Source organism: Canis aureus, chromosome 20 (assembly GCF_053574225.1).
Source record: "Canis aureus isolate CA01 chromosome 20, VMU_Caureus_v.1.0, whole genome shotgun sequence".
In the NCBI taxonomy this organism is placed as follows: Eukaryota; Metazoa; Chordata; class Mammalia; order Carnivora; family Canidae; genus Canis; species Canis aureus.
Window position 1 is genome coordinate 29,703,218 of NC_135630.1, and position 25,426 is coordinate 29,728,643.

General features: G+C 37.1%; 1 protein-coding gene across 8 annotated transcripts in view; it reads left to right on the forward strand.

The window, feature by feature from the left end:
• IWS1 (interacts with SUPT6H, CTD assembly factor 1) overlaps positions 1–25,426 on the forward strand; it is a 40,356-nt gene that overhangs the window by 9,710 nt on the left and 5,220 nt on the right. For 6 of the 8 annotated variants that reach the window (XM_077861256.1, XM_077861257.1, XM_077861259.1 and 3 more), the window contains exons 3-12: positions 7,969–9,121; positions 10,311–10,503; positions 11,022–11,079; positions 16,022–16,119; positions 16,821–16,971; positions 17,432–17,514; positions 18,938–19,067; positions 19,923–20,040; positions 21,964–22,075; positions 22,622–22,678. In XM_077861256.1, the coding sequence (XP_077717382.1) occupies positions 7,969–9,121; positions 10,311–10,503; positions 11,022–11,079; positions 16,022–16,119; positions 16,821–16,971; positions 17,432–17,514; positions 18,938–19,067; positions 19,923–20,040; positions 21,964–22,075; positions 22,622–22,678 (2,153 nt within the window). Of the gene's footprint in view, positions 1–7,968; positions 9,122–10,310; positions 10,504–11,021; positions 11,080–16,021; positions 16,120–16,820; positions 16,972–17,431; positions 17,515–18,937; positions 19,068–19,922; positions 20,041–21,963; positions 22,076–22,621; positions 22,679–25,426 lie in introns of those variants that run through there. The other 2 variants (XM_077861253.1, XM_077861258.1) reach the window with 2 other exon arrangements.

Below are 25,426 nucleotides of genomic sequence, written 5' to 3' on the forward strand. Positions count from 1 at the left end.
ATGACACTCATTATACTAGGTGTGAAGTGACATATCTTTGTGGTTTTAATGGGCATTTCCTTGATCATGAGTAATGTTGAACATCTTTTCATGTACCTGTTAACCATTTGTATGTCATTTTTAAAATATATATATATATATATTTTTTAAGATTTTATTTATTCATGAGAGACACAGGGAGAGGGTGAGGGAGAGAGGCAGAGACGCAGGCAGAGGGAGAAGCAGGCTCTGTGCAGGGAGCCCAACATGGGGCTCGATCCTGGGTCTCCAGGATCAGGCCCTGGGCCAAAGGCTGTGCTAAACCGCTGAGCCACCTGGGCTGCCCCCCAAAAATATATCTATTTACTTCTTCTGCCTATTTTTTAATGGACTGGGTACTCTTTGCTGTTGAGTTGTGTAATTCTTTGTATGTATCAGATATATATTTTGTTTGTTTGTTTTTAAGTAAGACTCTGTGCCCAACATGGGGCTTGAATTCACAGCCCCACAAGAGTCACTTCACCTACTCAGGCAGCCAGGCATCCCTTACACATGTCTTTTGCGCTTATTTAAGTTGAAATTTGTGTGTGTTGTAAGATAGGGAGGGTCCATTTTTCCTCCTTTACGTGTGGCTATCCAGTTTTCCCAACACCGTTTATTAAAGAGACTTTCCTTATCTATTATATCTTGGTGTCTTTGTCATATATTAATTAGTCATATATGTGTGGGTTTATTGCTGGGCTCTCCATTCTGTTCTGCTAATCTTTGTGTCTGTTTTTATGCCCAAACCATACTGTTTTGATTACTGTAACTTTGTAATTTGAAATGAAGGAGTGTGACATCTCTAGCTTTGTTCTTTCTCAAGATATTTTGGCTGTTTGGGTTCTTTTGTGGTTCCTTACAAATTTGAGGATTGATTGCTCTATTTCTGTGAAAACCATCTTGGCAGTTTTGACAGAGATTGCATTGAGTCTGTAGATTGCTTTGGGTAGTATGGACAGTTCCTCAAATCTGTGAACACAGAGTATCTTTCCATTTATTTTTGTCTTCAGTTTCTTTCATCAGTATCTTATGGTTCTCAGTGTACAGCTCTTTACCTCTTTGGTTAAATTTATTCCTAGGTATTTTATTTTTTTGATGTGTAATTAATGAGATTTTTTCTCTTTTTGAGGTTTTTGTTGTTAGTGTATAAAATGCAACAGGTTTTTGTATATTGATTTTGTATCTATTTTTGTCACTTGTGGCTAGGACTTCCACCACTGTGTTGAATAAAAGTGTTGAGAATGGGCATCCTTGTGTTCCTGATTGTAGGGGAAAAGTTTTGAGCTCTCCATGTTGCCTAGGATGTCAACAGATGGGTTTGTCATATATGGCTTTAATACGCTGAAACACATTCCCTCTTTACCAGTTTGGTGAGAGTTTTTATCATAAATGGGTGTTGGATTTTGTCAGATGCTTTTTCTGCATCTGTTGAGATGATCATATGATTTTTAGCCTTCATTTTGTTAACGTTATGTAGTGTGTTGGTTGATTTGTTGAACTATCCTTGCATTACTGGAATAAATACCATTTGGTCATGGTGTACTGTTGAATTTGCTTTACTTATGTTTTGTTCAGAATTTTTGCACTGGTGTTCCTCAGAGGTGTTGGCCAGTAATTTTCTTTTCCTGTAGTATCTGTTTGGTTTTGTTATCAGGGTAATGCTGGCCTCATAAAATGGGTTTGGAAGTGTTCTTTCAGCTTCCTCTTCTACTTTTTAGAAGAATTTGAGAAGAATTGGTATTAAATTCTTCTTTAAATGTTTGATAGAATTCAACTATGACTAACGTCTTTTTGACGAAGTTCCTTAAAGGGATGTAAACATTAGTGGAATTTTCATCGAATGTTATTTGTTCTTTGTAGAGCACTTTGAAAACTCCGAATCTTCACATCCCTCTTGTGGTCCAGCAGATATTGAAAAGGAGAAAGTTTTTTAAAAAATCTTTTTCAGTAGTTATAACCAAAACCACAATTTTTAATAAAGCAATTTCAATACAAATGTGACCTGGTTATAATGGGTTACCAGTTTTAATTTTTGTTGTTTTACTTGAGTTTTTTCTTGGACAGCATGAAATTATATTTGTGGTTTATGGTCAGCTGGTTTCTGTTCCATGGAAGATAATATTGAAGGAGATGTGTATTTTAAAATTCAGAAGTCTGAGATTTCACCTGTGTAGAAAAGTAGAAGAGAATCTCAACAACAACAACAAAAAAACAGTATGTGGGACTATTAGCGTATAGGTTGTTTGGAAATGAAGCTTCGCAGCTTCGCTTCTCACTGTTTTCTAACTAAGCAAAGCATAGTGGGCCTGCATCCATCTACTATTAAAGTTGGGGACAGCCCCATTAGCCCAGCCTCATTTTGAATTGGGTAAAGATGCCAGTCTGCTCTTGCTTGGCTCTTTCCACAGAAAGCTTGTGCTACATAAGAAAGCATTTCTATGGGGAGTACACGAGAACAGCTAGCATATTCATTCTGGCTATTGCTGTCCTTGTTTACCTTATTTCTTACCAATTTTTTAAATTCCATCTACTCTTTTTGTTAGGTTTCAGACTTTGTCATTGAGTCTGCCATATTGAGGAAAAAAACATTTTGTGTTGCTTCTTTCCTGATTAGCATTGTCTTATGGAGTTTCTCTTTCATTTTGGTGATTTTAAGTATCTTGTATTCTTGTATACTGAAGGTAAAATATATTTTTAAAAAAATGGTCTCTGATCTTAAGGTCATTGTATTATGAAGATAAACACGTTTCAGTGAGGTAGAGATACAGGATGCTATGGGGGTGTGAAGGATGGAATGGCTAACCATCTCAGCCTTTTCAGATGATGTGTTTGAGTTGAGTCTTGAAGGGTGAGTGTTTTGTAATTAATTAATGATAAGATATTTTGTTATGAATGGCTAATAGCATTTTATAGTGCTATTTTTCATACATTTGATCCTCAAAACATCCCTCTAAGGCATAGGTACTATCCCTAACTCCATGAGACTGAGAACCCTGAGGCTTTGAGAAGTTAAGAAAATTTTCCTTCATGACATAGTGGAAGGTGGCTGAGCTAGGGTTTGGACCTCAGATTTTTCTGATTCTAGAGTCTGTGTTTTTAACTGATAGTTGTGTTGCACACAATCCATTCTATCTAGAGAGGAAAATGGAAGAGGCTTCAGGAAGAGGCTCTTTTTGCCTATTTTTGAGATATGAAAAGGACAAGATGGGAGAAAGATACTCAAGACAAAAAAGGCTTTGTAAAGCCATGGAGGTAACGGATTAGTAATTCTGTGTGTCTACAGTAGAACTTTAACACACAGTTAGAATCATTGGATTAGATGTCAAAAAGCAGATTCTTTGACCTTTTCTTCAGACTTACTGGACTAATATCTGGAACTTTTTCACCAAAGCTCCCCAAATGATTCTTATGCATACTAAAGTTTGGTAATTGCTGGTGCAGTGTGCAGGGTTGATTTTGGAGAGAGAGCACAGAAATGAATCTGGAGAGGTAGGCAGGAGTAGGAGTTTGCTTCATCGTTATGAACTCTTAAACTTTTTCTACTACTTTTTCTTTTACTACTACTCATCAGGAATGCTTTTGTTTTTGACTATCTAATTCTAAGGTCAGCCAGCTTTTGACAAAGGACTTTTGTAAATAGCTTTCATTTTATTACCTGTATCCTTGCTGTAAAATTGAGGTTTCTCAGAATCCACACCAGGAGCTACACTGGTTTAACAGCATTGTGTATAACAGCATTGTGTACTTTTGTTGCTGGATTTCTTAGATTCATTCATTCATTCTTTTTCTTTTTATTTATTTGACAGAGAGAACAAGTAAGCAGAGCAGCAGGGAGAGGGGGAAGGAGAAGCAGGCTCCCTGCTGAGCAGAGAGCTTGAGTGGGGCTTGATCCTAGGACCCTGGGATTACAACCCTAGCAGAAGGCTTAACCAACCAGGTGTCCCCTCTTAGAGTCTTTCATATGCTAGTAAAGGTGATATGTATTCCAAGATGAAGATTTCAAATACATCTTCTGGAACTAAGGTCCAGTGAAACATGTTTTGGAAAATCTGTAAAAATTTCCTCATGGCATTTAACTGTGTGACCTGGTGTTGAACGTTTTACCAATTTATGATGGTAGGTCAGTATGCAAATTTAACAGTTTTGTTGGACTCTTCTAATAAAGAAGAAATAAGTATCTTGAGTTTGGTTATTTACAGTGATTTCTACTTGACATTTATCGTTTTGAAATTTATAAATTCATATTTGCTTTATGGCAGTTTTATTATTTACTTTGTAATTTTTAAATGTTAATCATCTCTGTGCATGTGTATTGTGGCCCTGGTCCATATGGAGTGCATAGTCCATATGGTTACTATTTGTATGCTGAGATAAATGACCAGATATCATTCATTATGGGTAACCAGTATTAATTGTATCTACAATGTGAATGATTGTAAGAGAGAGGTGTGAGGAGTTATAGACATTTTTAAAGCTTCTGAGAAACCTCAGAGTGGTCAATTTCTCTGACAGTTAACAATTGGAATTTTTTAAATTAGTAAGAACATGACATTTAAATAAATGGCAGTTTCTACAGTGGATTTATTATACTCATACTGACATTTTAAAAAACTTGTTTTTAATCCTTTAAGTTTATGATTTAACTAATTGTTGAAACCAGTTTAAAATTTTTGAATATTGTTTTAATAACTTTTAAGCGTAACTATGTAATTTCTACTATACTCTTTTCCTAAATCTTGTGATGTCATTGCCTAAGTGCATTCTCCAACTTGAGTCTATTGACTAGCACCTTTCTTACTGCAGTGATTTCTCACCTTTTTGTCTTGACCATATCACATATAGTGAATAGATTTCCAGTTTTTATGAAACTCCTCAAAAATTGATGAGAATTCCTGAGTTTCACAGTCCGTACCATGTATATAATATCCTTGTTATGGTTGCTTGTTTTGTTTATTTTTAAAGATTTTTTTACTTATTTGAAAGAGAACAGGATTGGGGGAGTGCACAGAGGGAGAGTGAGAAGCAGACTTCTTACTGAGCAGGAAGCCTGATGCGATGGGATCATGAACCTGAGCTGAAGGTAGACGCTTCACTGACTGAGCCACCAGGTGCCCCATGGTTGCTTCTTTTAGAATGTATACACTATGTGTCTGGAAATCCAAGGTAGAGTGTAGCAGATAAGTTTTGGGATGACTGACTAGTTCATGGTATCTCTTCCTCTCTGGCAGTGGCTCCTAGTGCTACATCCCTGCTCTGGCTGTAACCCAGTGAGTTCTCAGTCATGACATCTAATAATGCTGTGGCTAATTAGATCATCTGTCCCGGGAATTTGAAATTTAGATCTTAGACACAGAAATTTAGCAGGGTTAGAGTGTGTCATGATATTGATAGTGCTCTAGGAGAGAGGTTGTTGAGTTCCCTTTTCTAAACTCTCTGAGCTGCCTTTGTTCCTACCCTGAGTCTTCAGTCCTTCATTCCACTTTGATTCTGGGAATATTGTTCTTTTTTCTGAAGATAGCCAGCAATGGTTTCTGTTCTTTGCAGTGAAAGTAAGTTGAGTCCCACATGAACATGCTGTTAGAATTATGTCGCGGGTATGTTGTGGAAAGCATTCCAAAAGCCAGTTAAAATTTTCCCTTTTCCCTCCTGCTTTAGTTTCCTCTGCTGGTGCCTATATGTTCCACCTTCCCTCCTCAATAATCTTGTTAATTTTTTAAACTGTTATCACAAACTATTTGCAAATACCTGCTACCTACATACTTTTACAGCTCGGTCTCATATAGATGACTTCCTGTAGGCTTTGAAAATAACATGTATACCTTCATGATAGTGCATATTACCTTGTTGTTATGATATTTGGCTGGCTCATTAGAAAACAGCTTCTTAGGATAAGGCACTGAGACATGTTCAGCCTTGACTCCTAGCACTTGCACACAGCTTGTTGAGGTAATTATTCCTCCATTTAAATTATAGTTGGCCTTTGAACAAATGAGTTTGAACTGCACAGGCTCACTTAATATGTGGATTTTTTCAATAAATATGGTACAGTGCTGTAAATGTATTTTCCTTATGATTTTCCTAATAGCACTTCTCTCTAGCTTACTTTATTGTAAGAGTAAGTATATAATATGTATAACATACAAAATATGTGTTAATTGACACTTTTTATTATTGGTAAGGCTACCAGTCAAGAGTAGGCTAATCAGTAAAGTTTTTGGGAAGTCAGTAGTTATTTTCAACTGTGTGAGGGATCAGTGCCCCTAAAGTCCCCTGCTCTATGTTGTTCGAGGATTGACTGTATTCCTACTTAATTCCTTTATTATAACAATGTATATGTATTCAGATCCATTCTGTGCTCTAAAGATACCTCAATGAAGAAAACAGGCTAAAATGCCTGCCTTCATTCATATAGGGCTTATATTCTAAATATTTATATATTCATAGTTAAAGATCTTTAAAGACATAAAGATAGTTTTTCATGTAAACATTTAACATTATGTGAAGTATTGTACTGTAGGACAAGACTCTATAGCACTTGTCCTAATATGACATTTTGACATTTAATAGATGCCAGTTTTAGTGGAATAATAAGATGCTCACTGAGAAAGAATCCAGTGCTCTGCTGAATGCTCAGTGTTGAAGAAAGAAAAATGCCTTTGGGAAATTTGAAGTTTATAACTTTAGAAAGTTTCCTGAACGTGTTTTATTTGAATAAATATGTCTAGCAGTTACTGTTTTCTGTGGAATATTGTGCTGTCACGGTGATAATAAAATATAGAGGGAAAAAAACCTCAAACTTTGGCTTTGAAGCTTTTCTAATGTTTTATATTCCATGCACAACATACTTCTTTAATGAGTTGGAGACAAGTTAAAGTATGGGTTTTGGGAAGACATTTTTATGCCATTTATCTTGTCACTGGATTTTCTTGTCAATTATCTCATAGCATGCTGCTGGGCATAAATATGATTAAAAATTCTTTTCTCCTTGAAAATTGATCTGTGGTAATTTCAGGTAATGTCAGTCATATATTCTGAAAAGGAATATTTGGCTCAGAACATTTTTTAATGGGGAAAAGTCCCAGAAATACTTTCACTTTTTAAACCAGAGTATTAATCACCACATTATTGAAAGTTTAGATACTAGATGGGAAAAAAATTGCCCAGATCCTAATGATTGGTATTTTGGTATATATGTAATTTTATATATTTTTTTCTTCATTTGAAAAATAAAAAGCTATGATATACATATATTGTGTACTCAGTGTTTTCAGATTACTTCATTTAATATTGTGTTAGTATAGTTAATTAGATCATGTTTTTCCCTAAAATTTAAACGTTTTTCCCAGGGTTGCTAGATGTATGACTGACTGTTCCAAGGCTCAGTTTTATTGTCATGAAAAGTACTGTTATGAGGAGTAAATGAAGAGAGCCTGACAGGACATTGGGCTTTTAATAGGTACTTAGTATGTGTGAGCTACCCTCCTCCTTGTTTGTTTAGATTTGCCTGAGAGAATGTGCCCTGTATATTATTTGGCCTTACAGTTCCATATTTCTTTTCCTTAAAATAATTTTAACTTTATAAAACCTAAGAATGTTTCTTTTAAAAAGCACTGGGTACCTGTTTGCTTATATTTCTTTGAAAAATATATTTAGGAGCTAGAATTGTGTGAGAACAGTAGGCTTTTTTGTTTTTAAGCCTAGCTCTTCAAGATGGAAGTCTCCTATATAGTAATCTGGGGGTATACTTTACAGATTTGTTTTGGTGAATACTGGTTATCTTTCCCCATTTTGGAATTGACACCATGTTAGCCATATTACAGGTAGATAGTCTTCTTTAAAGTGGAGTGTTTCCATATAGGTACAGAGCAAGAATTTTATAATGACATGTGCATATTCTACCAAACATTTTTTTGCACTTCCCTAATTTTTTCACCCTTGATTTTTCAGAATGAACCTAGTGATCGAGAAGATGGCCTCAACAAAAGACACCACGTGACAGATTCTGAGAATGATGATCCCTCAAATCTTAATGCCAGTGACTCTGAAAGTGAGGAGCTTCAAAGGCAAAAGGACAGTGACTCTGAATCTGAGGAGCACGCAGAGCCTCCTGCAAGTGATTCTGAAAATGAGGACACTAATCAGCATGGGAGTGACTCTGAGAGTGAGGAGACCAGGAAGCTACCTGTCAGTGACTCTGAAAATGAGGAACTTCTTAATGGGCATGCAAGTGACTCAGAAAATGAAGACGTTAGAAAGCATCCTGCCAGTGATTCAGAGGTGGAAGAGCTCCCCAAAAGTCCTGCCAGTGACTCTGAAACAGAGGATGCTCTAAAACCTCAAATCAGTGACTCTGAGAGTGAGGAACCCCAACAGCACCAAGCCAGTGATTCTGAAAATGAGGAACTTCCCAAACCTCGAATTAGTGATTCTGAAAGTGAGGAGCTTCCTAAGCCTCGGGTCAGTGACTCGGAAAGTGAGGAGCCTCAGAGGACTCAGGCCAGTGACTCTGAAAATGAGGAGCTTCCCAAGCCCCGTATCAGTGACTCAGAAAGTGAGGACCCGCCGCCAAGGCACCAAGCCAGTGACTCAGAAAACGAGGAGCTTCCCAAACCCCGTATCAGTGACTCAGAAAGTGAGGGTCCCCCGAGGCACCAAGCCAGTGACTCAGAAAATGAGGAGCTTCCCAAACCTCGGATTAGTGATTCGGAAAGTGAGGACCCCCCAAGGAACCAGGCCAGTGATTCAGAAAATGAGGAGCTTCCCAAGCCCCGAGTCAGTGACTCTGAGAGTGAGGAACCTCAGAAGGGACCTGCCAGTGATTCCGAAACTGAGGATGCCTCCAGACACAAACAGAAGCCAGAGTCAGATGATGACAGTGATGGGGAGAATAAGGGAGAGGATACAGAAATGCAAAATGACTCCTTTCATTCGGATAGCCATATAGACAGAAAAAGGATCCAGAGTTCTGACAGTGAGGAGGAAGAACCCAAAAGGCCAAAAATTGAAAGTGATGAAGATGAAGAAAAAGTAGGAGAGGAGGAGAAGGTAGCAAAGCGAAAAGCTGCTGTGCTTTCTGATAGTGAAGATGAAGAGAAAGCATGTAAGGAATTATTTTGGACTATTTATGCATAGTTTTAATTCTTGACTAGTAACTGAAGCACTGTGTTTCTGAAGTGTTAGATCAATATTCTCTCATATAACTTGACCTAAAATATCACTAGAACACTAGTTTTACTTTGTTTTTAGTGGCTGATTATAGTATTAAATTTGCTTTGAGTTCTAGGAGCATTTGTTAAGATTTTACTGGTTCAAAATAGTAAACTAATAGAGTTTCAATGATAATATGACTTAATTTTTTGTGGGGGAAGGGTAGTGTTTCAAAGAAATATGTTTACATGAAAACCCAACTGTATCCAGAGTTAGCTGCGGGTGTGACAGTACATGCACTAAATTCCATCTAGGTAGCAACTGAGTTCCCAGTCTTTTGTTAAACATTGTTGAATATGCAAATATGAGGAAGTTTGTGAGGGAGACTATGTTTAGAGACTCCATGTCTCTGTGGCATATTCCAGTCTTTGTTACCTGGAACCCTATTTTTATGGGTAATTTTTACTTGATTACTTTTTTATGAAACAAACTTTGGGGAGTGGAGGAGACCTATTCCGTTATAACCTGACAGTTATTACAGGAGAAGGAAAAAGAGGAACACACATGTGCCAGCTAGTTTACTAAGGAAGATGAGAAATTCCAAACTGACCAGCGGTGATCAGGGATTGTGAGGATTCCACAAGAGAATATCTAAGCCTTTTCCGTTCTGCTAATACTCTGCAAAATAGAAGGGATTCTAATTCTATATTATCAGTCTAGTCTTATTTTCTCTATTCCTCCCAAAGGAAAGGTAGCTATTGATGCCCATTTTTATATTGGTGATTTTGTTCATCCTCCAGCCACTTTTCCCTAAACAATAATGTAATTATAAGATGACTCTGAATCGTTTAGTTATTATTATTTTTTTAATAAAATGTTTAGTTAAGTAATCTCTATACCCAACATAGGGCTTGACCTCATGACCTGGAGATCAAGAATCACATGCTCTAAAAAAAAAAAAAAAAAAAAGAGTCACATGCTCTGACTGAAACAGCCAGGTGCCCCTAGTTATTATTATTATTTTTAAAGTTATTATTAGGAACCCTTTGATTTTTGCTGAGTATTGCCACTTTAAAGCACCTGTTATTCTTAGTAATACCGTAACGAATAAGATTAATGATATTTTACGCCTTTTTTGACAGCAGCAAAGAAGAGTCGTGTTGTCTCTGATGCAGATGACTCTGACAGTGATGTTATATCAGACAAATCAGGCAAAAGAGAGAAGACTCTAGCATCTGACAGTGAAGAAGAAGTAGGGAAAGAAGAGTTGTCTGATAAGAAAAATGAAGAGAAGGATCTATTTGGGAGCGATAGTGAGTCGGGAAATGAAGAAGAGTAAGTGACAGTATAACATGAATTTTCAAGAGTTCATATGAGGTGGTAGAGAGGGGTTTAAGTTTTTTAAACTTACATTAAAATTTATTGGTGAGAGGTAATGCAGTATATCCTGCCTAATTGCATAACTTTGCGGGATTCAGGAATTCTGAACTGTGGCTACATGCTATGACATGGATGAATCTCAAAAATATTAAGTGAAGAGGGCAAGTCTGATTCCCCTTATGTAAAGTTCAGGAGGAGGCAAAATTAATCTGTGGTGATGGAAATCAGAATGGTAGTTGGCTCTAGGATGTTCAGGTAGGGGACTGACTAGACAGGGCCACAACTGAACTCTCTGGGGGGATCAAATTTTGATTAGGGTAATGGTTACATGAATGTGTACTTTTCTAAAAATTCACTGAAATAGACATTTAAGATCTGCACATTTTACTAAATATAAATTATACCTTATTAGAAAAAGATTTTATGGTTCCTGTGCAAATGAGAAGAAAGCAAATGATTTCTTTCTCTTCTAGAAATCTTATTGCAGACATATTTGGAGAATCTGGCGATGAAGAGGAAGAAGAATTTACAGTAAGTATAGGAGAGATATTCCCTCTTTACTATGCCTTTTATTTGTTTCTGTGGCAGTGGTTTCCAAATAAGTAATTCCAATAGATAGAAATAAACAATTATAATGTATTCAGTAGAAAAATCTACAACAGAGGATTCAGAGTGAAATAAAAGTTGTGTACAAAGGCATAAAAGGAAAATAACAGGCAAAATTGAATTAATGGGGGGAAACATATTAAGAGATAACAGAAGGTACATTATAATGCTAAAGGGAAAGATTCACCGTACTTATAGAACTTGTGTTTCTAGCAATGGCTGGCTAGGTAATTTGGACCAGTCCTTCTGCTAAGGGCAACTAGAAAAGTGAGATAAAATGTTTAAAAATCTGCACATCTTGGGGATCCCTGGGTGGCGCAGCGGTTTGGCGCCTGCCTTTGGCCCAGGGCGCGATCCTGGAGACCCGGGATCGAATCCCATGTCGGGCTCCCGGTGCATGGAGCCTGCTTCTCCCTCTGCCTGTGTCTCTGCCTCTCTCTCTCTCTCTCTCTGTGTGTGTGACTATCATAAATAAATAAAAATTTAAATATATAAAATAAAATAAAATAAAATAAAATAAAAATCTGCACATCAGAAGGGGAACAAGGTAGCAAAGAATTACTAAGCCGAAACCCAGCAAAAGACATCCCTAAAGAGGGAAGCTCAGCATTTAGAACTGTTTTGTCTGGGATGTTTGCCTATTTAGGCTGAGAGGCTGGTCATATTTTTGACAGCCTCAGAGCTCAAGAAACAAAATGTGGAGGTCAGAGCCTGCTGAGGTAAGTAGACCCTGATGAAAACCTCATGCTCTGAATTAAGAGTCCTTGGATTAAGGGTGACATGGAAGTAATATAATTAGTCTGTTAGATTTTTGGCCAGCTTTGAGTCTTCTAGCAATGTAGAGAACCTCAGTCCCAGCAGTTTGGGCAGTGTCTCTTAACTCATTGGCTAATGTTCTCAGGCACCTGGTATATGCAGACAGATCCCTTTAGGATAAAGGTAGCGTCTTCACAGGCCTAAGATTATTTCTATGGTTTAACAGGTACATAGTGTGGTACACAATGATAGATACCATTAAAAATGAAACAGTAGTGACAACAAAAAAGAAATAGGCCTCGAGGAAGGCTCTAGATACAGGAATTTTAGATACTGCTTTAAAAAACAAAACAAAACAAAAAACCTGTTAGGGAGATAAAAGATTAGAGATTTTGTTAGAGGAAACTATTTTTTAATTTAAAATATATTTTTTAAGATTTTACTTTTAAGGGACGCCTGGGTGGCTCAGTGGTTGAGCATCTGCCTTCACGTCCAGGGCATTCTCCTGGAATCCCAGGATCGAGTCCCATATCGGTCTCCCTGCATGGAGCCTGCTTCTCTCTCTGCCTATGTCTCTGCCTCTGTGTCTGTCATGAATAAATTAATAAAATCTTAAAAAAAAAAAAAAAAAAGATTTTACTTTTAAGTAATCTCTATACCCAGCACAGGGCTTGACTTCATAACCCTGAAATCAAGAGTTGCATGTTCCACCAACAGAGATGCATGTTCCACCATGGCCTGAGCCATACAGGCACCCCAGAGCAAACAATTTAAGATAGATTTGGAAGAGAACCGAGTAGAAATTCTAGAACTGTAAAATTACAGTAACAAATTAAAAATTTGGTGGATGAGTTTTAACAACAGATTAGACTGAGTGAACTGGAAGATAGATTAGAAGGGTTATTTAGAATGAAGAATTGAAATCTGTAAAAACTAAACATAAATTATAAATGAGAAGGTTTAACAGTGAATTGGAATCTCAGAAGGGAGAGAGGAAAAATATATGTAGCAAAAGCAGTATTTTTAAGAAATAATATGTAAAGCTAGAGTTTCTAGAAGTTGTACAAAGTATAAGCAGGATAAATGCAAGTGATAAAATGAAATCTACACCTGTGAGGCACCTGAGTGGTTCAGTTGGTTAAGTATCTGCTTTCAGCTTGGGTCATGATCCCAGACCCCTATTGGGCTCCTTCTCCTCCCTGCTTGTGTTCTCTCACCATCTCTCTTAAATAAATAAGATCTTTTTAAAAGAAAATCTGCACCTAAATACATCGTAGTATAATTGCAAGAAACCAGTGAAGACGGGGAAATCTTAAAAGTATCCAGAGGAGGACAATACTACATTCAGAGAGGCAAAAATTAGATAAACAGCTAACTGCTTAATAGAAACCATAGAATCCAATAACTGTAAACTTTAGTGTTCTGTTATATTGAGCAAAAATACTTGTCAGGAATGAAGACTTCCTCCTAGTTCATCTTACCAGTATTCCAATTGATGGAGATATTAAAGAAAATCTCAGGTGGAAGATCAGGGATTTAGAAAGGTGAAGAGCCACAAAAGTGTGTGGAAAAGTCCAAATGAGTATTGATACTACAAAAAAAACTGCAGCAGTAACAAATTGGGAGTATGCATGGTCTTTGCAAATGTATTTAAAAGGACATTAGTAGGGATCCCTGGGTGGCGCAACGGTTTGGCGCCTGCCTTTGGCCCAGGGCGCGATCCTGGAGACCCGGGATCGAATCCCACATCAGGCTCCCGGTGCATGGAGCCTGCTTCTCCCTCTGCCTATGTCTCTGCCTCTCTCTCTCTCTCTCTCTCTCTCTCTCTCTGTGATTATCATAAATAAATAAAAATAAAAAAAAAATTTAAAAAAAAAGGACATTAGTAGACTGTGTGCGTTGTAATCTCTAAAGTGACCACTAAAGAGACTAATGGATATGTGTAGCCTCCAACCTAGTAGAAGGGGAAAACAGAATAATAAAAGTTATCAATCCAAAAGAAGGCAAGAGAAAAAGAGGCATAGAACAGGGAACAATTAGAAAACAGTGTATGGTAAGATAGCAGATTTAAGCTTTGATAGTATCTCCTATTACATCAAATTGACATATATCAAGTGCTTTAATTAAAGGGCAGAGATGGTCAGATTGGAATTTAGAAAATAGCTGTACACTCATTTCATGATTCTTCTGAAAGAAAACAAAGGTTGAAAATAAAAGGATAGTGTTCACACATGTGAACACTAATCAAAAAACTGGCATAGCTATATGAATATGAGAGAGGAGACTTTGAGGCAGAAAAGCATTTGAGATAAAGAGGGTCATTGTCATAAATGGAGTGTTTGTATATGATTTCCAGTCTGTTTCCATAGTTTCATGTCTGTTCTTTTGGTCTCTTTTTACCCTTGCACTATTAATACAAAACTCTTGATATTTGATTGTTTATGTCTTCTATGCTTGCTATTCCTCAAGATTGCCTTGGGTTTCTTTTTTCACGTTCCCATATAAATTTTAAACCAAGCTTTTTCAAAAATTATAAAGTGCAGACATTTTTTGAATGCAGAGCAGGGAAATTAGAAATTCATTACAAAATCAACAAACAAAACATCCTCACCAGACTTCCCTTGTCAGACAGTTCTTGCATTGAAAAAGAAATCAGGGCAGCCCGTTTAGTGCCGCCTTTAGCCTAGGGCGTGATCCTGGAGGCGGGGGGGGGGGGGGGGGGGGGGGGGGGGGGGGATCAGGATCGAGTCCCATGTCAGGCTCCCTGCATGGAGCCTGGAGCCTGCTTCTCCTGCCTGTGTCTCTGCGCCTCTCTCTCTCACTGTCTCTAGTGGATGGATAAATAAAATCTTTAAAGAAAAAAAGAAGAAAAAGAAATCAGAACTTTAATTACTAAAGAGAGAGCGAAACTAGATGAATTTAGAATCTGATTCAAGATGGTAGAAAAACAACAAAGTGAACCTAAGGAAAATAGGAATAATTCATTCAATAAATATTTGGGAGCGTATATACCAGAGATTATTTGGACATTGCCCTCGTGGAGCTCATACCCAGTTAAGCAGCATTTTTTTTTAAGCAGCATTTTTATAAGAATAAGAGGTGTTTCTCTAGTTTAACATCAACTTGATTATGGATTTAGTTCAATGAAAAAAATTACATAAGTAGGTGAACTATTGGGAAGATCTTCCTAACAACATAAAGGAAGCTGTAAAGAAAAGACTGACCGTTTCAATTACGTAAAAATAAAAAAATTATGCTTGGAAAACGTTACCTTAAACAAAATGAAACTGTACAAATGTGAAGACTGTGCAGTCCCCATGACTGACCAAAGGCTAATTTTCCTAAGTTATAAAGAGACTTTCCATAACATTAAGACAAAGATCCAACAGGAAAATGGACATGGGATATTAGGAGTTCCACAGAGAAATAATTAAAAATGGCCTTTAAACATGAACAGAATGCCCATCCTTACTCATAAGAGAATACAAAGAAAGACGCCTTTTAGTTTTCAATCGCGAGATTGGTAAATATCAATGTTCGATAACCTGTAGTAGTGAGGACCTGGAGAAACAGGTCCACTTAACGCTTTGCTGGAAAGAGAGTTAATTAGTATAGCCTCTATGGGAAATTTGGTAAGTATTTTCCAGAATTTCAAATACATATACCTAAATGCCAATAGCAAAATGTGTAAACAAATTATGATTGAAGTCAGGGTGAGAAAGTCTAAAGTCTTAGAATGAGGATATAATATGCCCATATGAATTGCTCTTCGTATTCCATTGTTAAATGTGAAAAGTGCAGACCAGTATATACTGTACCCAGTGTAGAGTATGCTGCCATTTGTATAATAAAAGGGGATAATAAATATATCTGTGTAGAAGTATGTGTGTAAATGTAGACTATTTCTGGAAGGAGACATAAGAAAACTAGTAACACTAGCAGCTAGGGTAGAAGGGAACTTTTTTGCTATATACCTGATACTCATTTAATTTTTGTTCTTTGTGAATGTATTACTTTAAAAATGCAAAAAGAAAAAAATTAAGAGCAGTTAATACTGAAGAAAATCTGTAAGGAGATTGCGATAACCCTGGCAAATTTACCTGACCTGTAGGGTTTTAACCAAGAAGATTTAGAAGAAGAAAAAAGTGAAACCCAAGTAAAAGAAGCAGAAGATTCAGATTCTGATGATAATATAAAGAGAGGAAAACAGTAAGTTTGTTTTTTTTTTTTTTTTTTAAAGGAATTTGTTAAAAACTAAGTGTTGCTGGAGGGGAGGGACTAAGAGGATAGGGTCACTGTGTGATGGGCATTGAGGAGGGCATGTAATACAATGAGCACTGGGTGTTATGTAAGAGAGATGAGCGCTGTACTCTACTTCTGAAACTAATACACTATATGTTAATGAAACTTAAATTTAAAAATTTTTAAAAATCAAAAAAGGAATTTGTTAAAACTTTAAAAATGAAGGTAAAGACTACTGAACTTAGTTTTTTTTTTCTTATTTTGGTTCCTTACTAAGTATAAGAAAGAATCTGTTCCATTTTTCTCTCTTTGACTTTTCTGTATACAGTGCTGTCTGAAATATATTTACTCTTACTATTTTTCTTTCATTTGCCCTGCACTCAGCTGTCTTAATTTGTACGGTTTTTTGGTGTCTACACCAAAATGGAACTATAACTACAAAATATTACTTGATTGAATTTCACATACTTTTGTTGAGATAGTTGCAATCTGTGTTCAGAAAAGTCTGATATCTTGAAAGGTGCCAATTTGTAAGTTTTGCACTTGAGAAGAAAGTAGCATTTCATGGAGTTAGAATTAAGAAAGTTGGTGGATCTTTACTGTGACAAAAGGAAATATATATTTAAAAAGGAATTTATATTTCACTTGACTTTTGTGTTGCTGCTTAGTATGGACTTCCTGTCGGATTTTGAGATGATGTTGCAGCGGAAAAAAAGCATGAGTGGCAAGCGCAGGCGTAACCGTGATGGTGGAACTTTTATTAGTGATGCTGACGACGTTGTGAGTGCCATGATTGTCAAGATGAATGAGGCTGCTGAGGTGAGACAGGTCACTGCTGTTGTCTTCTTTTTTTCCTCATTTAATTGGTTGTGTGGCCTTTTAAAGGAAGGGAAGAGAAAAGTATCTGTATATAGCTAAAGTAAGACTGGACATGGTCATTTAACTGTGGAAATGTACATGATAGGAGTTTATTATTTTGTTTTCTCTTGGTAGAATTTTTATAATTCGGAAAAAGCACCCAAGTAAATACTGAAACTTCTTTAATAACAATAACATTATTCTTCTAAATTTGTAATTATTTAGGCTAATCTGATAGTTTTGTAGGTATGATTAACACAGACCTAGAATTTGGCATTCTATAAAAGTTTTATTTTTTAGTTTTCCTTTCTTTTAGAAAAAATGTTACTCAGTTTTATTTTAAAGTTTAGAATTATAGTGGTTACAGTTCATTATTAACAATAAATATTGCTTTTTTAAAAAACATTTTTTTCCTGGATAGGAAGACAGACAGTTGAACAATCAAAAAAAGCCAGCACTGAAAAAATTAACATTATTACCTACTGTGGTTATGCACCTTAAAAAGTAAGTATTTGATTTCCTTGTAAAATTTTTTTCTTTTAATGGAATATATTCGAACTATGTACTTGTGTTCTAGAGATGTTACTTAATGACTGCCATCTATCAATTCACAAGAATAATAATAATGGAAAGAATTTTCTATATTGTGTTACTTCCTCACACATTTTTTTAAAAATTAAATTTAAAAAATTTTAAGAGGTAGGTGAGGGGCAGAGGGAGAAAGAGAATCTTAAGCAAGCCCCATGTCTAGCTTGGAGCGCAAGATGCAGGGCTTGATCTCATGACCTGAGCTGAAATCAAGAGTCAGATGCTTAACTGATGGAGCCATCCAGGTGCCCCCTCACAAATTTTTCTTAAACCTTGAAGTGTGATACAAACAGAACAAATAGCAAACTGACACTAAGGAAAGAAAAGCATATAAACCATTACTTTTGTTCTTATTAGACTCTTATTTTGAGTCTGGTAAAATTGCATCTCTTCCCAGTGTGATTGAGCACAGAGCAAATTCTGGGGGGACTACTTGAAGCATGTATTGTAGGAGGCTTATATGACCAGTTATATTATGAAGTATATCACCAATCCTATCTTTTTTTGATAGACATTGATAGTAGGCTTTTTCATTGGTTTACTCCTACTCCTGAGCAACTTTGATTTCTCCTTAAACCTAACCATATCGTACTTTGGATGGCTGAAGAAATGTATTAGTACATCAGTGAGCCAACAGCATGGTCTAGAATTTTGACTAGAAAATGGAGATTTCGTATGTATAATATTGTCATGTTTTCTGTTAATATAATTGATTCTGTACATAAAATTGAATTTAAATAGCATTTCATTGGAATGTGTTTTTCTGCTAGAAGAATACTATTCTCCTTGGTATCGTGCAAAGAATAGCACAGTTCTGGGTTCTCTCACCTAAACCGGTTTGAGAATCTCTATTGGAGATTGATAGATTATTGATAGATTAAACATTATTTTTTTTAGTTGCAATAATTGGAGCTCTTTATTCTTACTGCCTATCATTCATATCAGTATTAACCTATCTAGTATGATTCAAGTTTTTAACAAATGATCTTTGCCCATCAAATCTTTTTTTTTCTTTTTTTTTTTTTTTAAGTAGGAACTAGGGCACCTGACTGGCTCAGTGGTTGAACCTTTGGCTCAGGTCATGATCCCGGGGTCTGTCTGCCTGTGTCTCTGCCTCTCTCTGTGTGTCTCTCATGAATAAATAAATAAAAATCTTTTTAAAAAAGAACTAAATTTCATACTGCTTTTGAGATGTGAATAGGTGCTCAGTAAATAATATATACAAATAACTTTAAAAGCAGTTTATGGAAATACTACTAAATATATAAGAAAATTCAAAGGAAGCTATGATAGAACCAAAGTTCATAGACTTGACTTTTTTTTTTTTAATTAACTGCAGGCAGGACCTTAAAGAAACATTTATCGACAGTGGTGTGATGTCTGCCATCAAAGAATGGCTTTCCCCTCTACCAGATAGGAGTTTGCCAGCACTAAAGATTCGAGAGGAGCTGTTGAAGATTCTGCAAGAGGTTAGAGGCAGATAATCTGTATGTTTTTCATTAATAATCTGATGTGGTTTGTATAGTCACAGCCTCTGTGACTACATGTCACTATGTGCTTATACACTCTGCCATATTTTGCCAGAGGAAGGGGTTTCACTAGAAACATACCAAATAAAATGAGCATAAAAAGGAAGGCCTTATAAAATTTCATGTAACTATAGTATTGAAGGAAAATGATTTTGGAGTTGCTATTATCTGAGAGGAGGTAGTGGCCATGTTCTAGGGACGCACTTGGAGTAGAAAAGGCACCAAATTCGGATATAAACTTGCATGTGAATCTTGAGCTGGGCCACCTTTATATGGCTGTGACACCTTGGGCAGGCTACTTAACTTCTGAAGGAATTCCCAAGGAATTCCTTCCTATGTGCTCCGTGTTCATATATATATTGATTCATTTAATTCCTCACAACAGACCTGCAAGGTAGGTGTATTGTTTTCATTCTACAGATGAGGAAATTAAGACTCAGAGAAGTTAAATGACTTGTCCAAGGTCACATAACTAGCAGATGGCTGTGCTTGGGTTCAGACTCAGATCTATTTGATTCAGAGACCTGTACTGATATTTGTATTAAACTGGTGACCTCTGAGTATGGTTAGTTTACACTTTATCACATTAGTTCTGCTTTGAGTCCGTGTAATACTGAACTCTCAACTCACGTGAACACAGTGTCTTTGTGTTCAAGATCCTGCAGATCCTGAAAATGGGATTTTTGTTACTCCATTATAAAAAAAAAAACAGGTGTTGGAGGTCTTCTAGGATAGATTGGCAGGACTCCCAGCTTTTGAGTGATTAATGTGTATGTATGTGTTTGTATTTCCCAGCTACCTAGTGTGAGCCAGGAGACCCTGAAGCATAGTGGGATTGGACGAGCAGTGATGTATCTCTATAAACACCCCAAGGAATCAAGGTCCAACAAGGATATGGCAGGGAAATTAATCAGTATGTACATTTTGCTTTTTGTTTGTTGTGTTTGTGTATATCAGAAAGACATGTATGTACAAAAGCAAACTATATTTTTACCAATATTCATTTAAAATGAGTTCATGAAGTAGACTAGAAATTTTTTTGGTTAATTTCTTGTGGGTACTAGCTTTTTTAGCTTAGACTTAAAATGTTTCTCAGCATGTTTAAGTATGCTATTAATATTAAGGAGAGCAAATGAAAAGTTTTCTAATCCTGGATCAAGTGCATGTATAGAGAAGAGGGTTAGCATACAGGCCCTAGAGTCAATCATACCTGGGTTCAAATCCTGTATTCACCACCTACTTTATTGCATATCTTTAGGCAAGTGATTTAAGCTCTAAGCCTTGGTTTCCTCCTCTGTAAAACAATTGATATGTTCACTTTGAGTTATAAAAGTTAAATGAGAGGATATATGTAAAGCATGTAGTAAGACCTCAAGAAATGTTAGCCACTAGTGCTCTTGCTACTTTTACAATGGTCTCCAGAGCCTTTTGCATGTTCTTATTTAATGATAACAGAAATCCAGGAGTCTTAACTGGAATTCATCTAATCAGTTACCATATCACTTATGAAATCCTTCGGTTTTAAGAATATAAACCATGTGTGTTTTTGTTGTTATCCTTAATTCTTCCTGTGCTCCATGTTGCAAAGGAATTTTTTTAAGACTTTAAGGGTATATTAAAAAAAATACTCCTATATGTGAATACAGTAATTATTTTTGCACTGAATTTTTGAGATTATCGAAACTTTTTAGAGAATTTTTTTATAAACTACATTTTTAATTTTGTTAATAATCTGTGGTATGCTAGTATATGATAAACCTCTAATGCCCTTTTTTTTTTTTTAAAGATTTTATTTATTTATTTATTCATGAGAGACACAGAGAGAGGCAGAGAAGACACAGCGGGAGAAGCAGGCTCCTCACAGGGAGCTTGATGTGGGACTCGATCCCTGGACTGGGATCACACCTTGAGCAGATGCTCAACCGCTGAGTCACCCAGGTGTCCCAAACTTCTAATGCCCTCTAAGACTCCCTGCTTTTCTATACTCCGTGAAAGTTCTTGATTGTTTTGATGATATATTAAATGCGGCAGTAAGCTATGTTGTGTTTGAGAACAAAAACATCACTTGGCACCTGTGGACTTTTACTGGCTAAACGGTGGGCATGTAGTACTCTGGTTCATCATCATGTCACTGTAGCAGCTTTCTTAGACTTAGTGAAATCTAGACTCGGCGCTGCACTGTTAAAAGTGCAATTTTTGAAGATTTAGACCATTTGGCAAGTAATAAGGGAGCTTATTTTTGGTTAGAATAGGAAGGTATAAGAATTTTGAGATTTTCTTTTTTTTTTTTTTTTTTTTAAATTTTATTTATTTATTCATGAGAGACAGTGAGAGAGGCAGAGACACAGGCAGAGGGAGAAGCAGGCTCCATGCAGGGAGCCTGATGTGGGACTTGATCCCGGGTCTCCAGGACCACGTCCTGGGCCGAAGGCAGCGCTAAACCACTGAGCCACCCGGGCTGCCCAGAATTTTGAGATTTTCTATTTTCAGTAGAGTAAATTTACAAATTAGGCCGTCAATGAAATGTCAGCACAGCTAATTGATGACTATCAAAAAGTGAGTCAGATATTACTTTCTTTAAATCTCTGTGGTGGCTATAAGCTTAAATGACTTTTTGACACTGAATTTTCTGAATCCCCTGAAGCAGATTATAATACTGGTATTACATGCTGTGTGTATCCTCAAATGGTCCTAAAATAATGGTATATTTAGGGAAAGAATATTCTAAATGCCTGGAATATTAGGCAGGACTCACACACTAGGGTGTGATTATTTCAGGGAATGGTAGCAAAAATGCTACTTTCTAGTCTAACGAAATGATTTTTCCTTGTTACAGATGAATGGTCACGGCCTATATTTGGTCTTACCTCAAACTACAAAGGTATGACAAGAGAGGAAAGAGAGCAAAGAGATCTAGAACAAATGCCTCAACGACGGAGAATGAATAGGTATGAAGAGTAAATACTGTTCACATAACTCATTTGTTTTGTAAATAAGGTCATTAAGAATCCTACAGGGTGATAGGATTTTTATTTTTTCTTTCAACTTGATATGTCTGTGTAGTTCATACCCTTTTAGTTTAAATGTGGTACTATAATAAGGCCCACACTCCCTCCTTGTTTGGTTCTATCTGGTGGAATGTGGCCCGTGCCACAGTTTCAGAGGTTGCTTAATGTTGTTTCAACCAGTTGCAGGCCCATTTTCACTTTCTTAGGAGGAAAAAAAAATGGCTACTGGTTCAGTTTGTATCAGCAAACTGAATACAGTTGCATCCAGGATGACAGGATTATAAATTACAAAAGTGGCAGTTACTGCTCACCCATGATGAAATCTGGTGTGCAAGTAATCATTAAAAGAAGTACTTTTACAATATTTGGAGTAATTTTTCCAGATCCAGTATAAAGGACCTAATTATGGTCTGAGTTTGATGTTTTGCTTTGCTGGTTTTTTTCTTAGTTATAAGGTTCTAATATTCCTGGCATCTTTTTTCACAGCACTGGTGGTCAGACACCCCGAAGAGACCTGGAAAAGGTGCTGACAGGGGAAGAGAAGTAAGACTTAAAAATTTATTTTTTCTTAAGCTTGATATAGAGACTCTTCTGCTTGCTGTTTTAAGAAAAGTTGCAAATGAAACAATGTTCACGGGGCACCTGGGTGACTCAGTGGTTGAACATCTGGCTTCGGCTCAGTTCATGATCCTTGGGTCCTGGGATCGAGTCACGCATCAGGCTCTTCATAGGGAGCCTGCTTCTCTGCCTGTCTCTCTGCCCCTCTCTCTATTCTCTCTCATGAATAAATAAATAAAATTAAAAAAAAAAAGAAAGTTCACATTAGTGGGGGATGATTTTCAGTTTAAGATTTATTGAATATCCACAAATACAGTGGTATAAGGATATAAGATTGAGAAATAGTTCATTCTGTGAAGATTTTTTACTGCTTGATATGTGCTAGACTCTATTAAGCCCCGGGAATACAAAATTGAATTAAAAAATAGTCCATGCTCATAAAATGTCTGTAGAGAGTTTATAAATGAAGGTGAGAGCTTAAGTAAAGACGTGGGTTATCATGCAAGACCCACTTTAGGAATGGCAAGTAGACTGAAGCAGTTGAGCAGTAGTATGGTATGTGAGGAGGTAGGAGATGAGTTCAGGAGTGGAGATGTGGGCCGAATTTTGAAGGGCTTTAGATCAAGACAAGGAATTGTCACTCCTCTTTGATTCCACGTAGACTAGAAGTTGTCAGATTTGATTTGGAGCACTGGTGCTGGTGTCATCGTGGTGTAGGGTGGGTTAGAGTACAGAGGAGCTGAAAGCAGTGAAACTTGAGGTGGTGATGGGGCAGCAGAAGGCTAGAAGACTTAGTGGAGCAAATTACCAAGAGTTGGTGACTCTCTGGGCGAGGAGTTTGGCTAACGTTGACCAACCAGAATTTTGCCCCAAGTTACTGAGACTTAATGGTGTTACCATTTGCTCAAGTGGAGAGGAAGAGTAGATTTTGAGAACGTAGGTGCGTTCTGTTTGGACCATAGTAAATGAGATATTTCTGTGAATATCGTGGGTCTAAAACTTGGACACTGGGCCTAGAGACATAATAGATTTGACAGTTATTTCCACAGAAAAGATACGGAATCCACAAAGTATAGAGAGTAGGAAATAATCCGCACTACTCTGAGAAGGGGTGTGGCCAGTGCAGGTGAGTGTGTGCTGTCCTGCACATAGGAGACCCTAGAGAGAATGAGGCCAGGCTGGAGAGGGGCTGTGGCAAAGAGCCTGGGCTGTGGCCAAGGCTGCAGAGGGCTTTGTGCAGTGAGTGTGGGCAGACTGCAAAGGGAGAGAAGGAGAGGGGTTAGAAGGTACCAATGTTGTGGGTTTATGGATAGGTTTGATGATGGGGCAGGTGGCAGCTTCAGGGGAGAATAAGGTAGGAGAATTTTCTTTCGCAAGCCACTTAATTTATTCATGTATTTGAAGCTTATGGAAGCTTCATGTTAAGAATAGATTAAACTCAGGGCACCTGGGTGGCTCAGTTATTTCAGGGTCTGACTCTTGATTTTGGCTCAGATCATGATCTCGGGGTTGTGAGATTGGGTTCCACTCTAGGTGTGGAGCCTGCTTAAGATTCCCTCTCTCCTTCTCCCCTTCTTCCCACGCTCTCTTTTTAAAAAAGGAAAAGAAAACAATTCCACTCCATACAAAGGAATAGAAATGATGTAGAACCTTTTTATCCTTCTCTTCCACCCCAACCTCCCCGGACACAGACACACATATACCCACTCTCCATTTACCACTAGGGTGAATAGTTACCTAAAGGTTGAGTGATTTGAATGCCCAGACATTTACAGATAGACTTTACTTTTGAAGGTTGCCAGTCTTAATTTGGTCTCAGATCACACCATCAAATGCTGGCAAGGATGTTGAGAAACTAGCTCGCTCATACATTGCTATCTGTAAAATGATACAGCTATACTGTGGAAAACAGTTTGGCAGTTGCATATAAAGTTAAACCTGCAACCACCATATGACCCTTCACTTGCACTCCTGGGTTTTTTCCCCAGAGAAATGAACACTTATGTTTGTGCAAAAACCTGTATGTGAGCATATAGCTTTATTCATGATAGTCCAGAACTGGGACAACAACCCAGGTGTCCTTCAGCAGGTGAATGGTTAAACAAACTGTGGTACATATATACAATAGAAGACAACTCAGCAATTAAATGAACAAAATATTGATAGATGTAACTAACAACTTGGATGGATCCTTAAGGGCATTATGTTTAGTGGACAAAGCCAGTACCTAAAGATTACATAGTGTATTTCATTTATAGAACATTCTTTAAATACTAAAATAACAAAATAGATTTGTGGTCATCAGGGATTAGGAGCTGGGCAGATGGGGTAGGAGGGTGGCTATGTTTTGATAAAAGGACAGTAGGATGGACCCTTGTGGGGAGTACACAAACCTGCACGTGTGATAAAATTGCATAGAACTAAGAAACACAGGCACACAAATGGATGTAAGTAAAACTGGGGAAATGTAAATAAAAATTGATGGACTTTTATCAACATCAATATCCTAGTTCTTGTAGGATAATTTTGCTTGTTGCATGCTTTCCAGTCTTGGAAAGGAAAGGGGCTTGATTATGTCTGAAGCTGAGGAGAGACTAAAAGGAATCCTGAATATGCACAGGAAGTTGGCTTTGGGAGGGAAGGTGAAGAACTTTTAGAGTAATGTGAGTGATAGCGAGATCAGCTAAGATAGCAGGGGGCCAGATTGTGTGACCTGGGAGACAGAGGAAGTTT